The sequence below is a fragment of the Schistocerca serialis genome, chromosome 4 (genome assembly GCF_023864345.2).
Source record: "Schistocerca serialis cubense isolate TAMUIC-IGC-003099 chromosome 4, iqSchSeri2.2, whole genome shotgun sequence".
NCBI classification, from domain to species: Eukaryota; Metazoa; Arthropoda; class Insecta; order Orthoptera; family Acrididae; genus Schistocerca; species Schistocerca serialis.
Window position 1 is genome coordinate 710,702,544 of NC_064641.1, and position 20,832 is coordinate 710,723,375.

Here is a 20,832-nt window from a genome sequence, read left to right on the forward strand (position 1 = left end):
AATCATATGTTCCATCACCTTGGAGACACAGGTTGTGAGAGAGATGGGGCGGTAAATAGAAGGAAGGTTTTTTGCCTTACTGGGCTTAGGTATGGGTATCATCCGAAAAATGTGCTCTCTGCCCAAATGCGGTTGTACGTCCAGAATGAGATTTTCACTCTGCAGCGGAGTGTGCGCTGATATGAAACTTTCCGGCAGATTAAAACTGTGTGCCGGACCGAGACTCGAACTCGGGACCTTTGCCTTTCGCGGGCAAGTGCGGTTGTACGTGTTATGCTGAAAGTGCTTGCCCACAAGAGAAAGGCGGTGCAACATCTGAATGTGGACGTAGTCTGGCCCTGGGGCGGAGGATCAGGATAAACTGAGACCATGATCTTGTTCCCTCATAGTAAAGGTGGCATTGTAGCACTCACGATTCGGAGAAGAGAAGGATATCGCCCGAGCCTCCTCCGCTCGTTTTCGATGGAGGAAGGCAGGATGATAGTGGGAAGAGTTCAAAATTTCCGCGAAATGGCGGACCAAGGTGTTGGAGACAGCAACATTGTCTACGATGACAGCGTCTGATACTCTTAGGCCGGAAATTGGAGAACGGATCTTGGTCGCAGAGAGCCATTAGAGGTTGGTTCACACGACAGAGGAAGGGGTAGAACTGTTAAAAGAGCTAGTGAATGAAATCCAGCTAACTCTTTTGCTATCCCGGAGAACGCGACAACACATTGCACGCATCTGTTTATAATGAATGCAGTTTATAATCGTAGATGGCAGTTAAAATGTGGGGAGCACGTCTCCGTGTGCGAATTGTATAGCGGCATGCCTCAGTCAACCAAGGGACTGGAACACGGCGTGGCAAAGAGGAAGTGCGAGGAATGGAACGTTCTGCAGCAGTAAGGATAACGTTTGTGAGATATTCCACCTGATCATCTCAAGTGTGGAAATCTTGTTCTTCGAAGGCTCCAGGGAGGAATAAAGCTACCAGTCAGTCTTAGTAATCTGCCATTTGGGTGTGCGCGTAGATAGGGTTGGAGTCAGCAAACGGATAGCACATGGGAAATAGTCGCTCGAGTAGGTGTCAGATAGAATGGACCACTCAAGACGATGGGCAAGCTGGGCAGTGCAAAAGGATAGGTCCAAATGGGAATATGTATGCGAGGAGTCAGAAAGGAAAGTGGGAGCTCCAGTGTTAAGGCAGAAGAGGTTAAGTTGGGTAAGAAGGTCAGCCAAGAGGGCACCTCTCTGACAGGTCCTGGGAGAACCCCAACGGGGATGATCCACATTAAAGTCACCCAGTAGCAAAATTGGGGGAGGTAGCTGCCCAATAAGTTGAAGGAAGTCTGCCCTGGTGACATCGAATCAGAGAGGGACATAAATGGTACAGATGGAGAAAGTCAGGTGGGGAAGGAGAAGGCGAACTTCAAGAGTTTGAAGATTGGTAGTCAGGGAGACGGGATGACTATGAACGTCATCCTGTATGAGCAGCTTGACGCTCCCATGAGATGGAATGCTGACCTCAGGGGGAAGGTCAACCCAAACTGGGAAGAAATATGAAAGCTCAAAGCAGTCATGAGGACGCAATTTCGTTTCCTGAAGGCAGAGTACAAGAGGACGCTATGATGCTAAAAGCAGCCGTAATCCTCCTTGTGGGACCGTTCCATTAGAGGAGAGTCATGATGAGGAAGAGATGAAGGGTGTCACCTCGGCAGCTGCCAAGTGACAGCCTGTGAAGAGTCGCTGCTACAAGGCACAAAAGCAGGAGGATCATGCTCCTTGGGATCCACAGAAGCATTGGCTTGCGTTTGCTGTTGGTCTGTGGAGTCCAACGCTGAAAAACGGTTGATGGTGCACAGTGGTGACACGGAGGCCGGCCAGGCTAAGGAATCACGTAGCAACACCGTCGAAGAGGATGTTCGAGTCAGCGAAGGAGAAGACTGTTTGCCTTTAATGGGCTTCTTCAAGTCTTTGCGTGTAGCAGAGGAAGACTTGGGTGTTGTGTTGCTGGAGAGACGTAGGAAGTCTTCACAGCAGTACGCTTCCTGTAATTTCCAGTCAGCTGGATGTGTAGCTGGTGGTTTCTCCCCTTTAGGCGAGAGTTTGGTGGCTTGTTGCACAGCTGGATGGGGGGATGGTCATGCTACCTTGACACTGGACGATTTTACAACATCAGAGCTGAATTTGAGATCGCATGTATGCATGGCCATGTCCTTCATATAGCGAGGGGTAACAAGAACAAAATTATAGGTGCCAGACGGAAGAATGCAGGGATTGTGACTAGCCAAGAACTTACGAGCGGCTGGGTAAGGCAATTTTTCCTTTACCCGAATCTCTTGGCCAGCCTGCTTATCAAGATACATGGCCATCATTGCAGTTGATACAGCGGGGAGAAGAAGGCGGACAATCACCCTCGAGCGCATCTCTACCACGGGTTACACATTTGTCTGGGTGTTGACAAAACGTTCTGGTGTGATTGAAACGATGACACTGGTAGCAGCTTATTTGGGTTCGGAATGTACTGTGGACTGTGATAATTTCATAGCCTGCTTTGATCTTGGATGGAAGCACCACTCTATCACAGGTGATAAAAAGAGTGCAGGTGGGCACTAAGGAGGAATCTACCTTTCTCATCACCTAATGGACCGCAATGACACCCTGATCAGAGAGGTAGGATTTGATTTCGGCCTCAGACTGTCGAGCTGCCTAGTGTAAATAACACTACGGGAAGAACACAGTGTTCTATGGGCCTCGACACAAACAGGGTAGTCGTGGAGATTCGAGGTGGCAGTTCTTGTGCTTCTGAACCGGGAGTAGTCTCCAAAAACAAAGTACCATTCCGTAAACGAGAGCAGGATTTCACAGGGCTGGCAATTGCATCAACACCTTTCTGAATAATGAACGGATTCATCATGGCGTCTTCAATACATGAGATCACGAGGAACTGTGGTGTAGTGGGAAGGGTCTTTGAATCGTTAGCCTCATTACGTTTACGTTTCGTAGACGTTGATTGGGAAGAGGATTGGCTCATCGCGAGACAATGCTCCAGGTTTGCCAGTGTCTCCAATGGTGCGCCCCTTCCAACTGGGGACTTCCTTCACAAGGGGGCGCACCCGCCTTAGGTGATTGTTCACAGCTCAGGTCACACCTCCCGAACACCGGACAGAGGAACCAATTGGAAATTTGGGAAGGTTGCACCTCTGGCAATCACCCCTCCCTGGGCCTGGCCTGTACCTGGGGGTGCATACGTACCCTAACTGTCGACACGTGTTACCCTGTCAGCTGTTACGCGTCAGACGCGTGGGCCGGCCATCAGGAGCGCTCAGGGAGGAAGAAGAAAATGAGGAACCTCAAACGCCGAAGGGGAGGAGCGAGAGGAGAAGGGAAACAGAGAAAGCAAAATGGAACTAAAAATAGTGGTAAGACTGTTCTTACGCCAGGGATAGACACTGCAGAACATTCCCAATAACACCCCAGACAAGTTCCCCAATGGAGGGGAAAAAGAACAGCAAGAGGATAGACAAGCAGCACGAAGTGGAAAAGATGCTGCAAAGGACCCTCACCTGAAGATGGCTGGACAGCTGAGGCAAGAAGTCAACATGATCCGGCTGCAATCCCGAAACTTCACAGAATAATGACTAACTTTTTAAATTAATATTTAAGAAAATTATAACAAATTTTATTCCTGTTCAATATTATAGTAAATAATTTTATGTGGTTTTCCTAATTGATTTATCGACGTCTTGTCTGTCGTATTCAACATAGCCATGGTATCTAACATTTATTTTGTAATCTGAACCTTTAAACAAACTAAGATTCAGAGTGAAATTTTAGTGTTTGGAAAAGTTTGTCTATCAAATTTCATAACTACAAAGATTATTATGAGCTCACGCTATGTCACTGATATCACGTCGCGTACTAATGTGATCCATCCAGTTTTCATTTTACCTATAATTATTTTCAAGAATCATGAAGTTCTGACTATGAACTTTGATTTAACTAAATATTTCGTGATCGCTTAAATATGAAAAATTTACTCCCACCCAATTAGTGGCAGACTTCATCAGTACTCGTGTTACCCATTATTATGTGAACTTAAGTTCGACTTGGGTTTAGAAAGAAACTAGCTGATAATAATCTGCTTTGCTGGGGTTTTAGTTTAGTTTTCTGTTAGTAGTTTTATAAATGTAATAACGCACAAAATTGCAGTGAAAGATTTTTTCGTTTAGTTTCTTTCTTTTCGGACAAATATCTTACACGCAAAGTCTTTACATTAAATTCCATTCATACGTACTATATTTGACATTTGGTTGTGTGGCGCGCGCACACACATATATACACTCCTGAAAATTGAAATAAGAACACCGTGAATTCATTGTCCCAGGAAGGGGAAACTTTATTGACACATTCCTGGGGTCAGATACATCACATGATCACACTGACAGAACCACAGGCACATAGACACAGGCAACAGAGCATGCACAATGTCGGCACTAGTACAGTGTATATCCACCTTTCGCAGCAATGCAGGCTGCTATTCTCCCATGGAGACGATCGTAGAGAAGCTGGATGTAGTCCTGTGGAACGGCTTGCCATGCCATTTCCACCTGGCGCCTCAGTTGGACCAGCGTTCGTGCTGGGCGTGCAGACCGCGTGAGACGACGCTTCATCCAGTCCCAAACATGCTCAATGGGGGACAGATCTGGAGATCTTGCTGGCCAGGGTAGTTGACTTACACCTTCTAGAGCACGTTGGGTGGCACGGGATACATGCGGACGTGCATTGTCCTGTTGGAACAGCAAGTTCCCTTGCCGGTCTAGGAATGGTAGAACGATGGGTTCGATGACGGTTTGGATGTACCGTGCACTATTCAGTGTCCCCTCGACGATCACCAGTGGTGTACGGCCAGTGTAGGAGATCGCTCCCCACACCATGATGCCGGGTGTTGGCCCTGTGTGCCTCGGACGTATGCAGTCCTGATTGTGGCGCTCACCTGCACGGCACCAAACACGCATACGACCATCATTGGCACCAAGGCAGAAGCGACTCTCATCGCTGAAGACGACACGTCTCCATTCGTCCCTCCATTCACGCCTGTCGCGACACCACTGGAGGGGGGCTGCACGATGTTGGGGCGTGAGCGGAAGACGACCTAACGGTGTGCGGGACCGTAGCCCAGCTTCATGGAGACGGTTGCGAATGGTCCTCGCCGATACCCCAGGAGCAACAGTGTCCCTAATTTGCTGGGAAGTGGCGGTGCGGTCCCCTACGGCACTGCGTAGGATCCTACGGTCTTGGCGTGCATCCGTGGGTCGCTGCGGTCCGGTCCCAGGTCAACGGGCACGTGCACCTTCCGCCGACCACTGGCGACAACATCGATGTACTGTGGAGACCTCACGCCCCACGTGTTGAGCAATTCGGCGGTACGTCCACCCGGCCTCCCGCATGCCCACTATACGCCCTCGCTCAAAGTCCGTCAACTGCACATACGGTTCACGTCCACGCTGTCACGGCATGCTACCAGTGTTAAAGACTGCGATGGAGCTCCGTATGCCACGGCAAACTGGCTGACACTGACGGCGGCGGTGCACAAATGCTGCGCAGCTAGCGCCATTCGACGGCCAACACCGCGGTTCCTGGTGTGTCCGCTGTGCCGTGCGTGTGATCATTGCTTGTACAGCCCTCTCGCAGTGTCCGGAGCAAGTACGGTGGGTCTGACACACCGGTGTCAATGTGTTCTTTTTTCCATTTCCAGGAGTGTATTTTATGGTTGTCCGGCACGTGAAACGCAACGCAGAGCAGTCCATGTGAGAGACAGGGTTCCTTCAAATTAAGTGTTTGGCGCTGACCCTTACTGAAAGTAATACTTTCAGCTAATTTCATAGGAAATAGTTATCTTAAAAAATACACATACACACATCAAAAAAGTTTTGCATCATCTCGGTTTCAAGAGTTCCGGAACCTGTACAGATAACAGTAATAGAGATCAACGTAAACATCATTTCCGCCCTTTTTATAGCTCATGAAACCACAAATTGAATGTTGTACCACCATACAGCGAGACCTTCAGAGTTGGTGGTCCAGATTGCTGTACACACTGGCACCTCTAATACCCAGTAACACGTCCTCTTGCATTGATGCATGCCTGTATTCGACGTGGCATACTATCGACTAGTTCATCAAGGCACTGTTGGTCCAGATTGTCCCAGTCCTCAACGGCGATTCGGCGTAGATCTCTCAGCGTGGTTGGTGGGTCACGTCGTCCATAAACAGCCCTTTCCAGTCTATCACAGGCATGCTCGATAGGGTTCATGTCTGGAGAACAAGCTGGCCACGCTAGTCGAGCGATATTGTTATCGTGAAGGAAGTCATTAAAAGACGTGCACGGTGGGGGCGCGAATTGTTGTCCATGAAGACGAATGCCTCACCAATATGCTGCCGATATGGTTGCACTATTGAGCGGAGGACGGCATTCACGTATCGTACAGCCGTTACGACGCCCTTCCATGACAACCAATGGCGTACGTCGGCCCCACATAATGACACCCCAAAACGGCAGGGATCCTCCACCTTGCTGCACTAGCTGGTCAGTGTGTCTAAGGCGTTCAGCCTGACCGGGTTGCCTCCAAACACGTCTCATACGATTGTCTGGTTGAAGGCATATGCGACACTCATCGGTAAACATAACGTGATGCCAATCCTGAGCGGTCCATTCGGTATGTCTTTCGGTCCATCTGTACCGCGCTGCGTGGTGTCGTGGTTGCAAAGATGGACCTCGTGATGGACTTCGGGAGTGAATCTGCACATCATGCTGCCTATTGCGCACCGTTTGAGTTGTAGCACGACATGGTAGCGTTGCTGTCAGCGTTGCTCCGAGCCATAATCCGTAGGTAATGGTCATCCACTGAAGTAGTAACCCTTGGGCGGCCTGAGCGAGGCATGTCATCGACAGTTCCTGTCTCTCTGTATTTCCACCATGTCCGAACAACATCGCTTCGGTTCACTCCGAGTCACCTGGATAATTCACTTGTTGAGAGCACTTTCTGGAAGAAAGTAACAACTCTGACGCGATCGAACCGTGATATTGAACTTGTAGGCATGGTTGAACTACAGACAATACGATCCGTGTACCTTCTTCCTGATGGAATGACTGGAACTGATCGGCTGTCGGACTCCCTCAGTCTAGTAGGCGCTGCTCATGCATCGTTGTTTACATCTTTCAGCGGGTTTAGTGACATCTCTGAACCGTCAAAGGGACTATGTCTGCGATACAATATCCACAGTCAACGTCTATGTTCAGGAGTTGTGGGAACCAGGGTGATGCAAAAGTTTTTTTGATATGTGTAAGTTGAGATCAGTGGGATTCATGGTATGAACAGCGATTTCCCTTTTTGTTTTCCAGTTAAAATTATTGCTTCAACAATATTATGAGGTAATAGCTTGACACACAATTTTGTGCCATTATATAATTTGGCGCTCCAGTTTTCCGTTTAAATGCATGCAGAAGCATACCGGAAAGATTTACTGAGTTTTAAAATTATGTTGAAAAGTTGACAATGTCTTCTTGACCCATTGATCTATTATTGTATCCATCGGTTTATATATTGTTTCTGCTCCAGGAATCATCATTTTGATTTATTTGTTGCACTACGTCATTCTTTGGTGTTAAAATTGTTCGCTCACACAACCAGTCTTTATTTGGGTAGTTCATTTCTATCGATGGATGCACTTTATCAATAAGTTGTTCCTCGGCTTCTACCACACTGCGTAAGTCTTATATTAAAATAAGATTATCAGGGTACAGATCAAGAGGGCAATTGCCATTTCCAATTCTCAATAAAGTTTCGGCAAATATGTGAGCTTCTGGATGTCCTGTCATTGTTGCAAGCATTTTTTCTTTCGTCTGCGGGTGTTGATTTTGAAATTACTGGTAATATTAGCTGAAAGTCTCCTGATTGTGGCAATAAAACTCCCCATTTATATGTTTTTTTTCCTACGGTCTTGTACTGTTTTATTGAGTGCTTCGAGACTCTCTTTATGGTCGATTATACATTGCTCCCATATTACCATTTTTTATAGTTTACCAAGCGCCGAAGATATCGTTATATCACTGGTTGGAAACTCTAGGCAGAGATTACACCACGCAATTTGTGTTGGCAGCGCCGAGCCTTAATTACATTAGCATTACAATTTTTGCTACCCACTACCACCCACTTCCACCCGCCGCGACCGAAACACCATAGTGCACAATGCGAGACTTTAGGTTACTGCCATGTATAAACACCATTCATCTGCAATGAAAAATTTTGGCTACAAAGTCAAACATACGGGTGCGACGCTTCCGTATGTTGTTTTGTACGTGGTAATTGAGGCAACTGTGTGGACACTGTTTTGCGAGCAGTTTTTCCTTTGTTATTTTTTTCCTGCGATTATTATAAACAATACTGAGACGCGCTACGCAGAGATTACACTACATAATTTGTGTCGGCAGCGTCGGGTCTTAATAATGTTGGCATTATAATTCTTGCCACCCAAAACCATACACTTCCACCCACCGCGACCAAATACCTATAGTGCACAATGCATAACTTAGATCTACTCCCGTGGATAAACGTCATTGGTTTACAGCGAATACTTTTGGGTACAAAGTGAAATATGCGACACACGTAATTACACAAGGCGCGACAATAAAGTAATGAGACTGATTTTCTTTGCAAGATGTTGCAACCCTGCAGGCTTGCGTAGGCACAATATCTTTGACCTTGGTCTATAAACTGCTTCTAGTCCAAGCGGCACATCAATGCAACTGCCCAGTCGTGAGTTGTGCTGTAATAAGTTAACAAATGTTTGTGACTCTCGTCACGGAAATGGAACTGCATAATATTGTGCAATGGTATGCCATTTCTTTTTGCGTTCAACTGGGTGAAAACGCGACGGTAACTTACGGTAAGCTTCACAAGGCTTTTGGAGAGGAGGTTATGTCAAGAGCTCAAGTTTTTCGTTGGCATAAAATGTTTAGTGAAGGCAGAACGAATGTTGAATATGAAGACCGCAGTGGACGACCATCAACCTCATGGACGGATGTCAACTTGGCCAGGGTGCGTGAACTCGTACGATCTGATCGAAGAGTATCCATGAAAATGATTGCAGAACAACTGAACATCAATCGAGAAACGGTTCGTCTAATAATAACTGAGGATCTTGGTATGAGAAAGATTTGGATTCTGCATCAAGATTATGGGCCTTCCCGTGCTGCTCGGTCAGTACAGCAACTTTTAACCTCAAAACAAATTTCAGTACTACCACAGCCACCTTATTCGCCAGATATCGCTCCGTGCGACTTTTCTCTATTTCTAAGAGGCAAAACGGGGATCAAGGGACACCATTTTCAAACAACGCAAGGTGTCCAAAAAGCTGTGACGAGGGTCTTGGAGGATATTAGGGAAGATGAGTTCTAGAAATGTTACCATAAATGTCAGAAGCGCTGGAAAAAGTGTGTGCAATCAGAAGGGAACTACAATGAAGGAGACAACACTAAACTTGACTAAAACGGTAAGCAACATTTTTTTTCACATCAGTCTCATTACTTTATTGTCGCGCCTTACATATGGTGTTACAAAAAGGTACGGCCAAACTTTCAGGAAACATTCCTCACACACACAGAAAGAAAATATGTTATGTGGACATGTGTCCGGAAACGCTTACTTTCCATGTTAGAGCTCATTTTATTACTTCTCTTCAAATCACATTAATCATGGAATGGAAACACACAGCAACAGAACGTACCAGCGTGACTTTAAACACTTTGTTACAGGAAATGTCCAAAATGTCCTCCGTTAGCGAGGAAACATGCATCCACCCTCCGTCGCATGGAATCCCTGATGCGCTGATGCAGCCCTGGAGAATGGCCTTTTGTATCACAGCCGTCCACAATACGAGCACGAAGAGTCTCTACATTTGGTACCGGGGTTGCGTAGACAAGAGCTTTCAAATGCCCCCATAAATGAAAGTCAAGAGGGTTGAGGTCAGGAGAGCGTGGAGGCCATGGAATTGGTCCGCCTCTACCAATCCGTCGGTCACCGAATCTGTTGTTGAGAAGCGTACGAACACTTCGACTGAAATGTGCAGAAGCTCCATCGTGCATCATCACGTGTTGTGTCGTACTAGTAAAGGCACATGTTCTAGCAGCACAGGTAGAGTGTCCCGTATGAAATCATGGCGGTCAATCGAGGAAGTACAGTACATACTGACGAAACTAAAATGAGCTATAACATGGAAATTAAGCGTTTGCGGACACATGTCCACATAACATCTTTTCTTCATTTGTGTGTGAGAAATGTTTCCTGAAAGTTTGGCCGTACCTTTTTGTAACACCCTGTATATATATCAATTGACAGTATCACTTCCTTCCATGACTGTAATTTCACTCGAATGCAAGTTTTAATTGATGATAAATTTGACTAACGATTCTAAACTGATTTTTCTGACTGTATTTCTTAGTGCACTTCCATATCGTTTCGGTCAGTTTCCTTTTGAATCTATGCTTTTCGTAGAAGCTGGATATACGTAATCACAGTCGATTATATCTTATACTAGACGTTGTGGAAATGTTACGAGGCTCTTGCATGTTATGTTTCGGCTATTCCCCTCAAACGCTGCAGTGAAATACCAGATGGTGGTTTATCAAGGGGAGTGCTCATTCATTACTCCATTGTATTCCAATCCCTGATAGTGCTAGACTCACACGTAGTCGATGGTGTGTTGATCTCTAATCATAAAACATTATAGCAAGGTCGTATTTGCCATCACCGGACAGTCTGAGATCAAATGTTATGGCGTGCTTTAGGGCTAAGTCAGAGGGTAATTCGTGTGGGCGGTTAGAGCACGAGAAGTGGGTGGATACCTGGCGTGCGCGTCGACCGCGCCACGCCGCGGCCTCATTACGGAGTCTGGCAGCCCCGTCTGGACGGGCCAGCCTGTGGCCTCAGTCGAGTCGGCGCCCGGCCGCCATCTCCATACCAAATGAGGCGCCCCACAAGTGGCTGGCAGCGCGCCCGCCAGTCTGCTCCGCTTAGGCGGGCGGGCATCACCGACACCCGGCCAGCCACTTGCTGCGCGCCGCCGGGCCAATCCCCGTCCAGCGCCTGAGCCGGGGGGATATGCCCTGCATACTGACCACCCGGCTACTGCCCGAACTACGCAAGAAAGTAGCTCTGCAGTGGCGAACAGGTACATTTCTTAGCGATCGTGCTGCAACCAGCGCCGCTACGTACACTGTCTGATGTGCGGCTGGTCGCGGCGGAGGTTCGAGTCCTCCCTCGAGCATGTGTGTGTGTGTGTGTGTGTGTGTGTGTGTGTGTGTGTGTGTGTTTAGGATAATTTAGGTTAAGCAGTGTGTAAGCTTAGGGACTGATGACCTTAGCAGTTAACTCCCATAAGATTTCACACACATTCGAACATTTGAACACTGTCTGACAAAAAAGTGAAGCACCCAGAAGTCGTGGTCGGATGTCAACGGAACTTCGTAGCACATCATTAGCGGTTATCTGAATGATTAGACTCCACATCCCTGGGACAGGTGAAATGGCCACTACAGTGCATTAATGTTATTCGTGCTTAGCCCTTGTGGCCGGGCGGTTCTAGGCGCTTCAGTCCGGAACCGCGCTGCTGCTACGGTCGCAGGTTCGAATCCTGCCTCGGGCATGGATGTGTGGGCTGTTCTTATGTTGGTTAGGTTTAAGTAGATCTAAGTCTTGCGGACTGATGACCTCACATGTTAAGTTGCATAGTGCTCAGAGCCGTTTGAAGCCCTTTCTCTGGTATGGGTGTGTATACAGAGCCTGCTACGCCGTTTCCCAAGTGTTGTGGACGTACATGTCTATTCGTGCCACTTGGGTTTTTCTACAGTGCTATAAACTAAAACTAAACCCTCGTCCGACCTGGCCTCGGAAGGGCCCACCGGTACTGACCGGCCGCCGAGTCATCCTCAGCCCACCGGCGTCACTGGGTGCGGATATGGAGCGGCATGTGGTTAGCACATCGCTCTCCCGGCCGTATGTCAGTTTACGAGACCAGAGTAGCTACTTCTCAATTAAGTAGCTCCTCAGTTTGCCTCGCAAGGGCTCAGTGCAGCCCGCTTTGCCAACAGCACTCGGCAGACCGGATGGTCACCCATCCAAGTCCGACAGCGCTTAACTTCGGGATCTGACGGGCACCGGTGTTACTACCTCGGCAAGGCCGTTGGTTCCCAAAGTGCTATGAACGCGTCCTGAGCCGCCAATCCTGTCACTGCTGCGAATCTTCCATATCTCTGTGAATAAGAAGTTTCAAATATTTAATCATACTAAATACGTGACTCATTGCATGCTATCATTTGCAAAAAAAAAAAACCTCCTATCGAAATCCCAAATCGTGTACGAGATATAACGATTGTTACGACCAGATGATTCGCGATGTGCAAGGATGTGAATGGCCGCGTCGCGCGCGACCGCCCGTCGGATATACAAACCAGTAACTAGAGAACGAAATGAGATATCCTGCCCCTTTAATTTTAAATAAAATTTCGGTATCTTATCTACATTTCATTCACTGTAGTGCATGAGCCAAGGACGACCATTGGTAAAGTTTATGCAATGCTTTTTTATCTTTGCAAAATCTTTACAATTTCGCGCTAGGTTTTACTTAATTTGATGCACCACAGTTACTATCGCACATAACGAAAAGAAATTCAGTATTTTATCGAGTGAAGATGTAAAACTGTAAGATGTGCAAAATTTAAATTTTTTCACCAAATAGTTTTCGAAAAATTGGTTGATAATTATTTAATATCGGCCGGAACGCCGTCTCTCAGCACTGAGACAGCATTTGGCGAACAGTAAAGTCATAACAAAAGCCGCCTCAGCACCGAATGCAAAGAGCGTGTCTGTAGCAGCGAAAGGGTTAGAGTTCTTAAAATGCCTGGTAGGGTGTGTTGTGGGGTCCTTCCCAATCATCTCTTATAGAGTGCCTAAAGGATGCTGCCTTGTCGGATAGCTATGCAAAAATTCAAGCAAATCACATTAATGGCTTTTATTACAAAAAAGGGAGGTAGCGTTGCTCACGTCCGTAGGTTTAACCTTAAAATACCCTACACGTGCCTCCTGGGTGGTGCTAATTGAGCAACAGTGATAACAGGCAGCCAAACTATCCATAGGTTCTCCTGGCAATGACATATCAACTAAATAGCAGAAACAGTTCTTTTCAGAGCTCATTAACAAGAAACATTGGAACAGCTATCAGACTCCTTCATCTGAATATAGAAAGCATTAGCAGGGCAAAGTGTGACTACCTGTCAAAATTTTTGCTGGACAACAATATCGATGTCGTAGCCATTCAAGAAACTCGTGTTTCCAGCGAAGAAATATTCCGAAGCCGAGGTCGAATTCCTGGATATTCTGCACTTGGTGTAACTTACCACGAGGTGTATGGAATTGCTACGTACGTCCGTAACAACATAAACGAAGCTTCACTGATTTCTGTAAGTGTGGAGGCAGATATACATACAGTTGTCATAGAATTGCACGGCATTACTATTACAAATGTTTACAAACCACCCAAAACAACATGGCCCGATTTTGTCCTACATACAGCAGAACATCCCGCAATTTACATAGGAGACTTCAATAGTCTTCATGAACTTTGGAAGTACTCTCAAAATGATGAAAATGGGAGCATGCTTGCAGAATGGATCGAAGAGAATAATCTTCATCTAGTGTTTGATGCCAAAGATCAAGGCACTTTCAGGTCAGCTGCTTGGGACAAGGATTCAAATCCTGACTTATGCTTTGTTAGGTGCAACGAAACTGGTTTTCCCATCAACACCACAAGGAAAGTGATAGATGCCTTTCCTCACAGCCAACACAGACCTGTAATAATACAAATTGGCTGCACTGTTCCTGTCATACGATCAACTCCGCATGCTCGATAGAATTTCCAGAAAACTGACTGGATGAAGGTTTCAACGGAACTGGATAAGACCATTCGATGGATACCTCCATCACATAATAACTATCAACGCTTCAGTGGTGCAGTAGCAGCAACAGATAAAAAGGAGGATACCGAAAAGAATATGTTCCAGGATGGAATGATGAAAGTGAAACACTGTACCAACACTTCCAGCAAAGTGGTGACCCAGAGATAGCTACGGAACTATTGTCCAGCTTGGACGTGTCTCGGAGGCAGAAATGGGCAGACACAGTCGAAAATATGGACTTTACCCACTCGAGCAGGAAAGCATGGAGTCTCCTGAGAAAACTGGGAGGAAGTGCACCAGCATGCAGAAAAAATTCCGAAGTAACACCAGACCAAATTCCTTCCCACATCATTACTACCTCAAGAGTACCTCCTGACAAGAAACACACAAGACATATCAGACGACAGCTTCGTGACCTGAAAAAGAAGGCATCTCCCTGATCTGAGTATACCCATCCCTTCACAGTTTCAGACATTGACTCTGGACTGAAGGACCTCAAACCTCTTAAGGCACCTGGATTCGATGGTATCCATCCTGAATTCCTGATCCATATGGGAGGAAAAGCTAAGAAATGGCTGGCAGAATTCTTCACTGACATCCTGCTGACTGGTCAACTTCCATCAGAGTTTAAAAAGGCGAAGATAATATCTGTTCTGAAACCTGGCAAACCCAGCAACAAGGTAGAAAACTATCGCCCCATTTCTCTACTCAGCTGCTGCTACAAGCTTTTTGAAAGGCTAGTATATAACAGAATAAGTAGCGCTATCTTAGAGAACGTTCCAGTTGATCAGGCAGGCTTCAGACCAGGGCGTAGCTGCTGCGACCAAGTATTGTCTCTCACATCCTTCATAGAGTCAGGATACCAAATGAAGCAGAAAACATCTATGGCATTTGTTGATCTAACTACCGCCTTCGACACTGTGTGGAGGGAAGGACCTATCCACAAATTTCTCGGCATCATACCCTGCAGAGCAATGGCTCCACTGATTAACAGCATGCTAAGTGACCGGAAGTTCCAGGTAATCAGTGGAAGCAACATAAGTAAGGATCAGTTCTCTCACCCTTACTGTTCAACCTATATCTATCTGATCTACCTGACACTTCGTCCAGAAAATACTGCTATGCCGATGACCTGGCTCTAGCCGTAAAACACCAGGAAATGAAGACAACAGAAGAGATTCTAGCGAATGACCTGTCTGCATTAGATAATTACTTCAAAATCTGGAGACTCCAACCCAGTGTGAGTAAAACAGAAGTGTGTTTCTTCCATCTAAATAACCGGTTGGCGAACGTAAAACCGGTAGTAAGTTTCAGAGGCAGAATTCTTCGTCATAATTGGAACCCAAAATATCTTGGTGTCATCCTGGATCGTACACTATGTTTCAAACAACACCTTCTTAACTTAGCTCGAAAGCTGACTCGAAACAACACCCTCCATAAGCTGTGCGGAACTACCTGGGGATCTTCAGCAACCATCCTGCGATCTTCAGCTCTGGGCTTGGTGTACTCAAGTGCTGAGTATTGTGCACCTGTTTGGATGAACAGTCATCATACAAGGCTTGTTGATACCCAGCTAAATACGACAATGCGCATAATATCTGGCGCAATCAGATCTACTCCAGTTTATTGTCTTCCGCTGTTAACCGGTATAATGCCTCCTGATCTACGCAGATGTACTGCCCTTATGAGAGAATTCCACAAGATCTCCAGGAATTCTAACCTACCCGTGCGTAGCGACCTGCCACTTTTAAATCGCAAGAGACTGAAATCACGCCATCCAACTCTGTGCGATGCTGTTGACATGGTTGCTAAGAATTTCAAATCTCTTGAAGAATGGAAAGGTCGGTGGGAAGCAGTGACAGGTGTGCACCTGCATAACTTCTTCTCAGGTGCTGAACTTCCAAGTGGATTCGACTTACCACGCAAGACCTGGACTACTCTCAACAGAATCCGTACCAGCCATGGGCGATGCAGGGATGCTCTCTTTAAGTGGAAGAAGCTGCCTGATCCAGCTTGTGACTGCGGGGCTCCATACCAGACTGTTCACCACATTGTCGGTGAATGCAGGATTCGAGCCTATCACGGCGCCAAAGAGGACTTCCTGCTAGCAACTCCAGATGCAGTGCGCTGGATTGAAGGACTGGATATTCAGTTATAAAGACAAACTTAAGTTTCTTGTGTGTCAATATGTACATATGTATAAGTAATTTATGATATGTCTGTATTAGCCATACGCTAAATAATAATAATAAATTACAAAAAAGCAGATTGACAATGCTTAGCTTGCGACATTGAAATAATCGATGTCCTTCACTACATACAGTGTCGATGTAAGCAGTTGATATAAGGCACAATTGTCATTATAACAGTTAGGATGGCGGCTCTTCTAATGCCGGGTCTGCTAGTGTTCGTCTTCTACTGTCCCCTACTGTCCGGCCGAGGCTGGTGGGAGCGGCGCTTATATTCCCTTCTTGTAGAGGCCGCTCCTGCCGTGGTGACGTCCTAGCCAGCGAACTATTGGCTGACGTCGTCTCTCAGCCTTCTCTGCCCTTGCGTTCTACATCTTCGTTGCGTCGCTTGTCGCTACGTCGGAGCATGTGTGAGAGGGATGAACAGTATCAGATGCTGAACAAGGGCAAGAAGATGCCACACACTCGTGTGAGAGTGTGTAATCAGCACCTGGAGCCTGTAGCATTCAACGGCGACGCAACTTCTGTATGGCATCGTCAATGTGAGGGTGCGAGGGTTACGGTAAACGGTTTGTGGTGAATCAGAATGAAGATAATGGAACCCTCAGGAGAGGTTCCATGCTGTGACTGTAGACATGTTAGTCCGTCGGAGAGAAGTCGCCATGGAGCCTGTAGTATTCAATCGCGACGCAATTTCTGTGTCGCATCGTCCATGTGAGGGTGCAAGGGTTACAGTAAATGGGTTGCGGTGCATAGGAAACAAGTTACTGGAATATCAGGAGAGGGTAAATGCGGTGACCACACCCATATTAGTCTCTCAGAGACAAATCGGCATGGTGCCTCATTGTGGTCTCCAGTTGACTAGCTGGTTGAGTTGTGCCAGATCCAGATTTGTGAGGCGTCCACGTGAGGATGTCCTGTTGTTACAATGCATGGCAATGAGGGGTAGGTATACTATTAGTCATAGTTCCGGTCGACTACGATTCACCTCCACAAGAGAGTATCGACACATTGTGCACCAATCCCATTGCAACCGACTGACATTTGTGCCTGTCTTTTGAGAACATGTAATGGACAACTGTGCAATAGTCTGCGACATCCTGCACTAGGTGCAGCTACACTACAGTATTACCGTCCCATGGGTTGACTGTTGTAACACCACAACACTAACACCTGCATCTAAAGTGATGCCGTAAGTGGGAAGTATGGACTGACGATGAATCGTGGTCCTGCACTATACTAGATGATCATCACCGGCAACTATGGTGATCACCCGGAGAAACACGACATTCCTCCAATGTTTTAGAGAGGCACAGCGCTGTTCAAATGGTTCAAATGGCTCTGAGCACTATGGGACTTAACTTCTGAGGTCATCAGTCCTCTAGAACTTAGAACCACTTAAAACTAACTAACATAAGGACATCACACACATCCATGCCCGAGGGAGGATTCGAACCTGCGACCATTACGGTCGCACGGTTCCAGACTGTAGAGCCTAGAACCGCTCAGCCACTTCGGCCTACTACAGCGCTGTTAGTCCTGGCGCCGTAGTGTGAGGAACCAGTGAGTATGATTTCAGGCACAACTGCAACTTCAATTTCCTACTGACTTCAATTAGGCGGGTAAATCTAATAACTAATGAGTAGATTGTGATTCGAATTTGTTAAAGCTTCCTGCAAGAGGGACAGCGCCTCGGCCTGTAAAACCTCCCAGATGCAGCTGTTGCTGTTTAGACTGCCCTCAACACGTGCTAGAGCCAATGGCATCCCAAACTTGGCGTTTATTCATTATACCATTCGACAATGCAATCTGCCCGATTGTATTCACCACTGTAGCGACTAACAAATACGCTGCCAACGCTGTGGGATATGTTGTAGGGGGATTTCTCCGAGAACGCAACATTTGGCCTCTCAGCACGCCAGTGACGATGAATCCCCACTGACAACTTAGGCGGTGGCGGTTTCTGGTCAATCGAAGTCAATGCAAAGGCATGCGAGCTACAAATCTAGCCCTCAGGAAGCGACTTAGAACCATCGACACAGAATGTCCACACTCTTATAGTGCTTGAAAGGCGAGCCAACACGGTGGACGAAGCTGTTCTTTCTGTTACGGCCGTGCTGACAAGATGGCGGACATCACGTGCTGTGGTCGTATCATGTGGTCCAGTACCTGCCCGTTGCTGTGTACCGCCCTCATCTATCTACTGCTTCCACACACTATCGTAGCAGCGATCCCCATACGAGCTGCAATATCACATTACGACAAGCCCGTTTCCCGGAGACCAATCATTCTTCGCTATTCGCATTCATTCACATGTCCATTATGATTATCCGGGCTGTTATGCCCTGGTCGGTTGATGAATTTTGTCCCAATTCCCAACGTTTCGTCCCCGTCTGCGGGAGACATCTTCAAGGGGGTCTGTAGCTCGATGGAAGGTCCAACACACCCGCTGGCTCGCAACTGACTGCCGCTAAATTCGTTGGGTATTGAGACAAAATTCACCAACCGACCACGGCATAAGAGCCCGGATAATCATAATGGACATGGCATTTCCGGCCGTGAAAGTCTACATTTTAGTATTCACTCACATTCAGAGATTGCACCCGTTGACTTCGACGAGCATACCGGAACTTGCTTGCACGTTTCCACTTCGTATGAAGGCTCAGCAGCTACTGAGCTTGGCCTAACACCGACCTGTCCGGGCACACAAGAAAAATGCGCACTGATGGTACTAAGGGTATCTGGATGCCATCTCCCTACAATCGTAATCTGTAATTGTGGTACCACTGTTCCTCACATTCTGCGATTCTGGAGTGACAACACCTACATGGCAGTTTTCACAGACGCTAATGTAGTTTATTAAAACAGTGTTGGGTTTGGACGTCAGTTGGAGTGTAAAGCAACAGTTAAGGTGTGGGTTTACTGACCTCCCAGATGAGCCTGAAGTCGCGCTGCTCGACTCTCAGCAGCTCGCAGGTGGAGCGCGTCACCACGGTCGCCTCCCGCGGGGCGTCCCACAGCACAGACTCGCCGAACGTCGCCCCCACACCCATGCTGCACAGCGTCACCGGCGTCTGGAACACACGAGGCAATCCCACTGACGATCGACACCTCAGTCAAAAGCGTACGATATACTAAATACATCACGTGCAAACTTATAAATTTATTCATAGGAAAATATAGTGTGAGCCGTGCACGACTCGTGTTTGTGTCGTTTACTGCTTGACGTCTTTGAGGTACTGCAGTCCCGTTTCTTATTCGATTTGCTGGCGTCACTAAGTTGCTGGCTTGCCTGCCCGTGACTGGCGGCAGCAGCGCTTATCGATAAGAGCACTGTCGTACTATCTTTGGAGCGAACGCTAGTACAGGGTGTCCACAACGAGACTCCAACATTTTAATAGCCTATATCTTTCTCATTTCAGATGATGGACCTGTGAATCCTGAAGGGGCAGACAGAGCAACTCAACAAGTTTATGGTGTGCAAATTTGATACGCCAAGTGGCCGTAGTGGAGCTGCAATCAATTGCTTTAGCAAAATGGAGGATATGATGGAGCGTGCACAAGTGGTCTAGTGGTATGCAGAGACAATATCGCCGACCCAAGTGCAAAGAAGCTTTCGTCTAGTATACAACAAAGCGCCCCCGTCGTTCAAGACTGTAAAGAAGTGGTGTGATCAGTTTTTGGCTACTGGGAGTGTTGCGAAAGGGCATGGTGGTGGTAAGCCTGGGATCAACGAACATCATGTGGAACAAGTGCGGCGGTCATTCGAACAAAGTCCACAGAAGTCAGTGCGACAGGCAGCACGAGAACTTCGTATGAAACGTTCAACAGTGCACAATGTGCTTCACCAGCGATTACGTTTGTACGCATATAAAGTGCACGTTGTGCAAGAAATCAAGCCTGATGATCGACCAAAGCGAGAAGAATTTGCATGTGTCATGTTAGATCGCATTGCCGCGGACGAGACATTTTTATCACGCGGGATGTGTACTGACGAGGCAACCTTTCACGTGTCAGAGGCTATCAATCGTCACAATGTGCGCATCTGGGGGTCTGAAAATCCACATGCACCTAGGGAACACATGCGCTACAGTCCGAAAGTTAATGTGTGGTGTGGTTTGATGATAAATCGCATTGTTGGGCCGTTTTTCTTTCAGGAGCCGACTACCTAGACATGTTGGAACAATTTGCCGTGCCACAGATAACAGATCTGCAGCCAAATGTGATGTTTCAACAGGACAGTGCACCACCCCATTGGAGCCTTGATGTTCGAAAATTTTTAAATGACACATTCCCGCAACGATGGATTGGCCGTGGAGGTCCAATTCCTTGGCTGCCACGTTCGCCCGACATAACCCCCCTCGATTTTTTTCTTGTGGGGTTATGTGAAAGACTGTGTATACGCTACACCAGTAAAGGACCCGCAAGACTTGAAACAGCTCATATGAATTGTCATCAACTCTGTCACAGAACAGATGCTCCGCAACACATGGCACGAAATCGATTATGGACTTTACATTCTTCGCGCTACCCGTGGCGTCCATGTTCAAGTGTACTGAACCGTCCACCTGTGTATGAAAACTTGATGAGCTGCTGTATGATTTCCCTGTAAATTGTGTTTCCTCTCAGATTTTACGAGTTCAAATG

General features: G+C 47.0%; 1 protein-coding gene across 1 annotated transcript in view; it reads right to left on the reverse strand.

The window, feature by feature from the left end:
• The window catches only part of LOC126474865 (rap guanine nucleotide exchange factor 4), a 429,508-nt gene extending 410,258 nt beyond the window's left edge, over positions 1 to 19,250 (reverse strand). Inside the window, exon 1 of the mRNA XM_050102345.1 lies at positions 19,113 to 19,250. Within this exon, the coding sequence (XP_049958302.1) occupies positions 19,113 to 19,238 (126 nt within the window). The 5' untranslated portion in view covers positions 19,239 to 19,250. The remainder of the gene's footprint in view (positions 1 to 19,112) is intronic.
• Between the last annotated feature and the right edge of the window lie 1,582 nt (positions 19,251 to 20,832).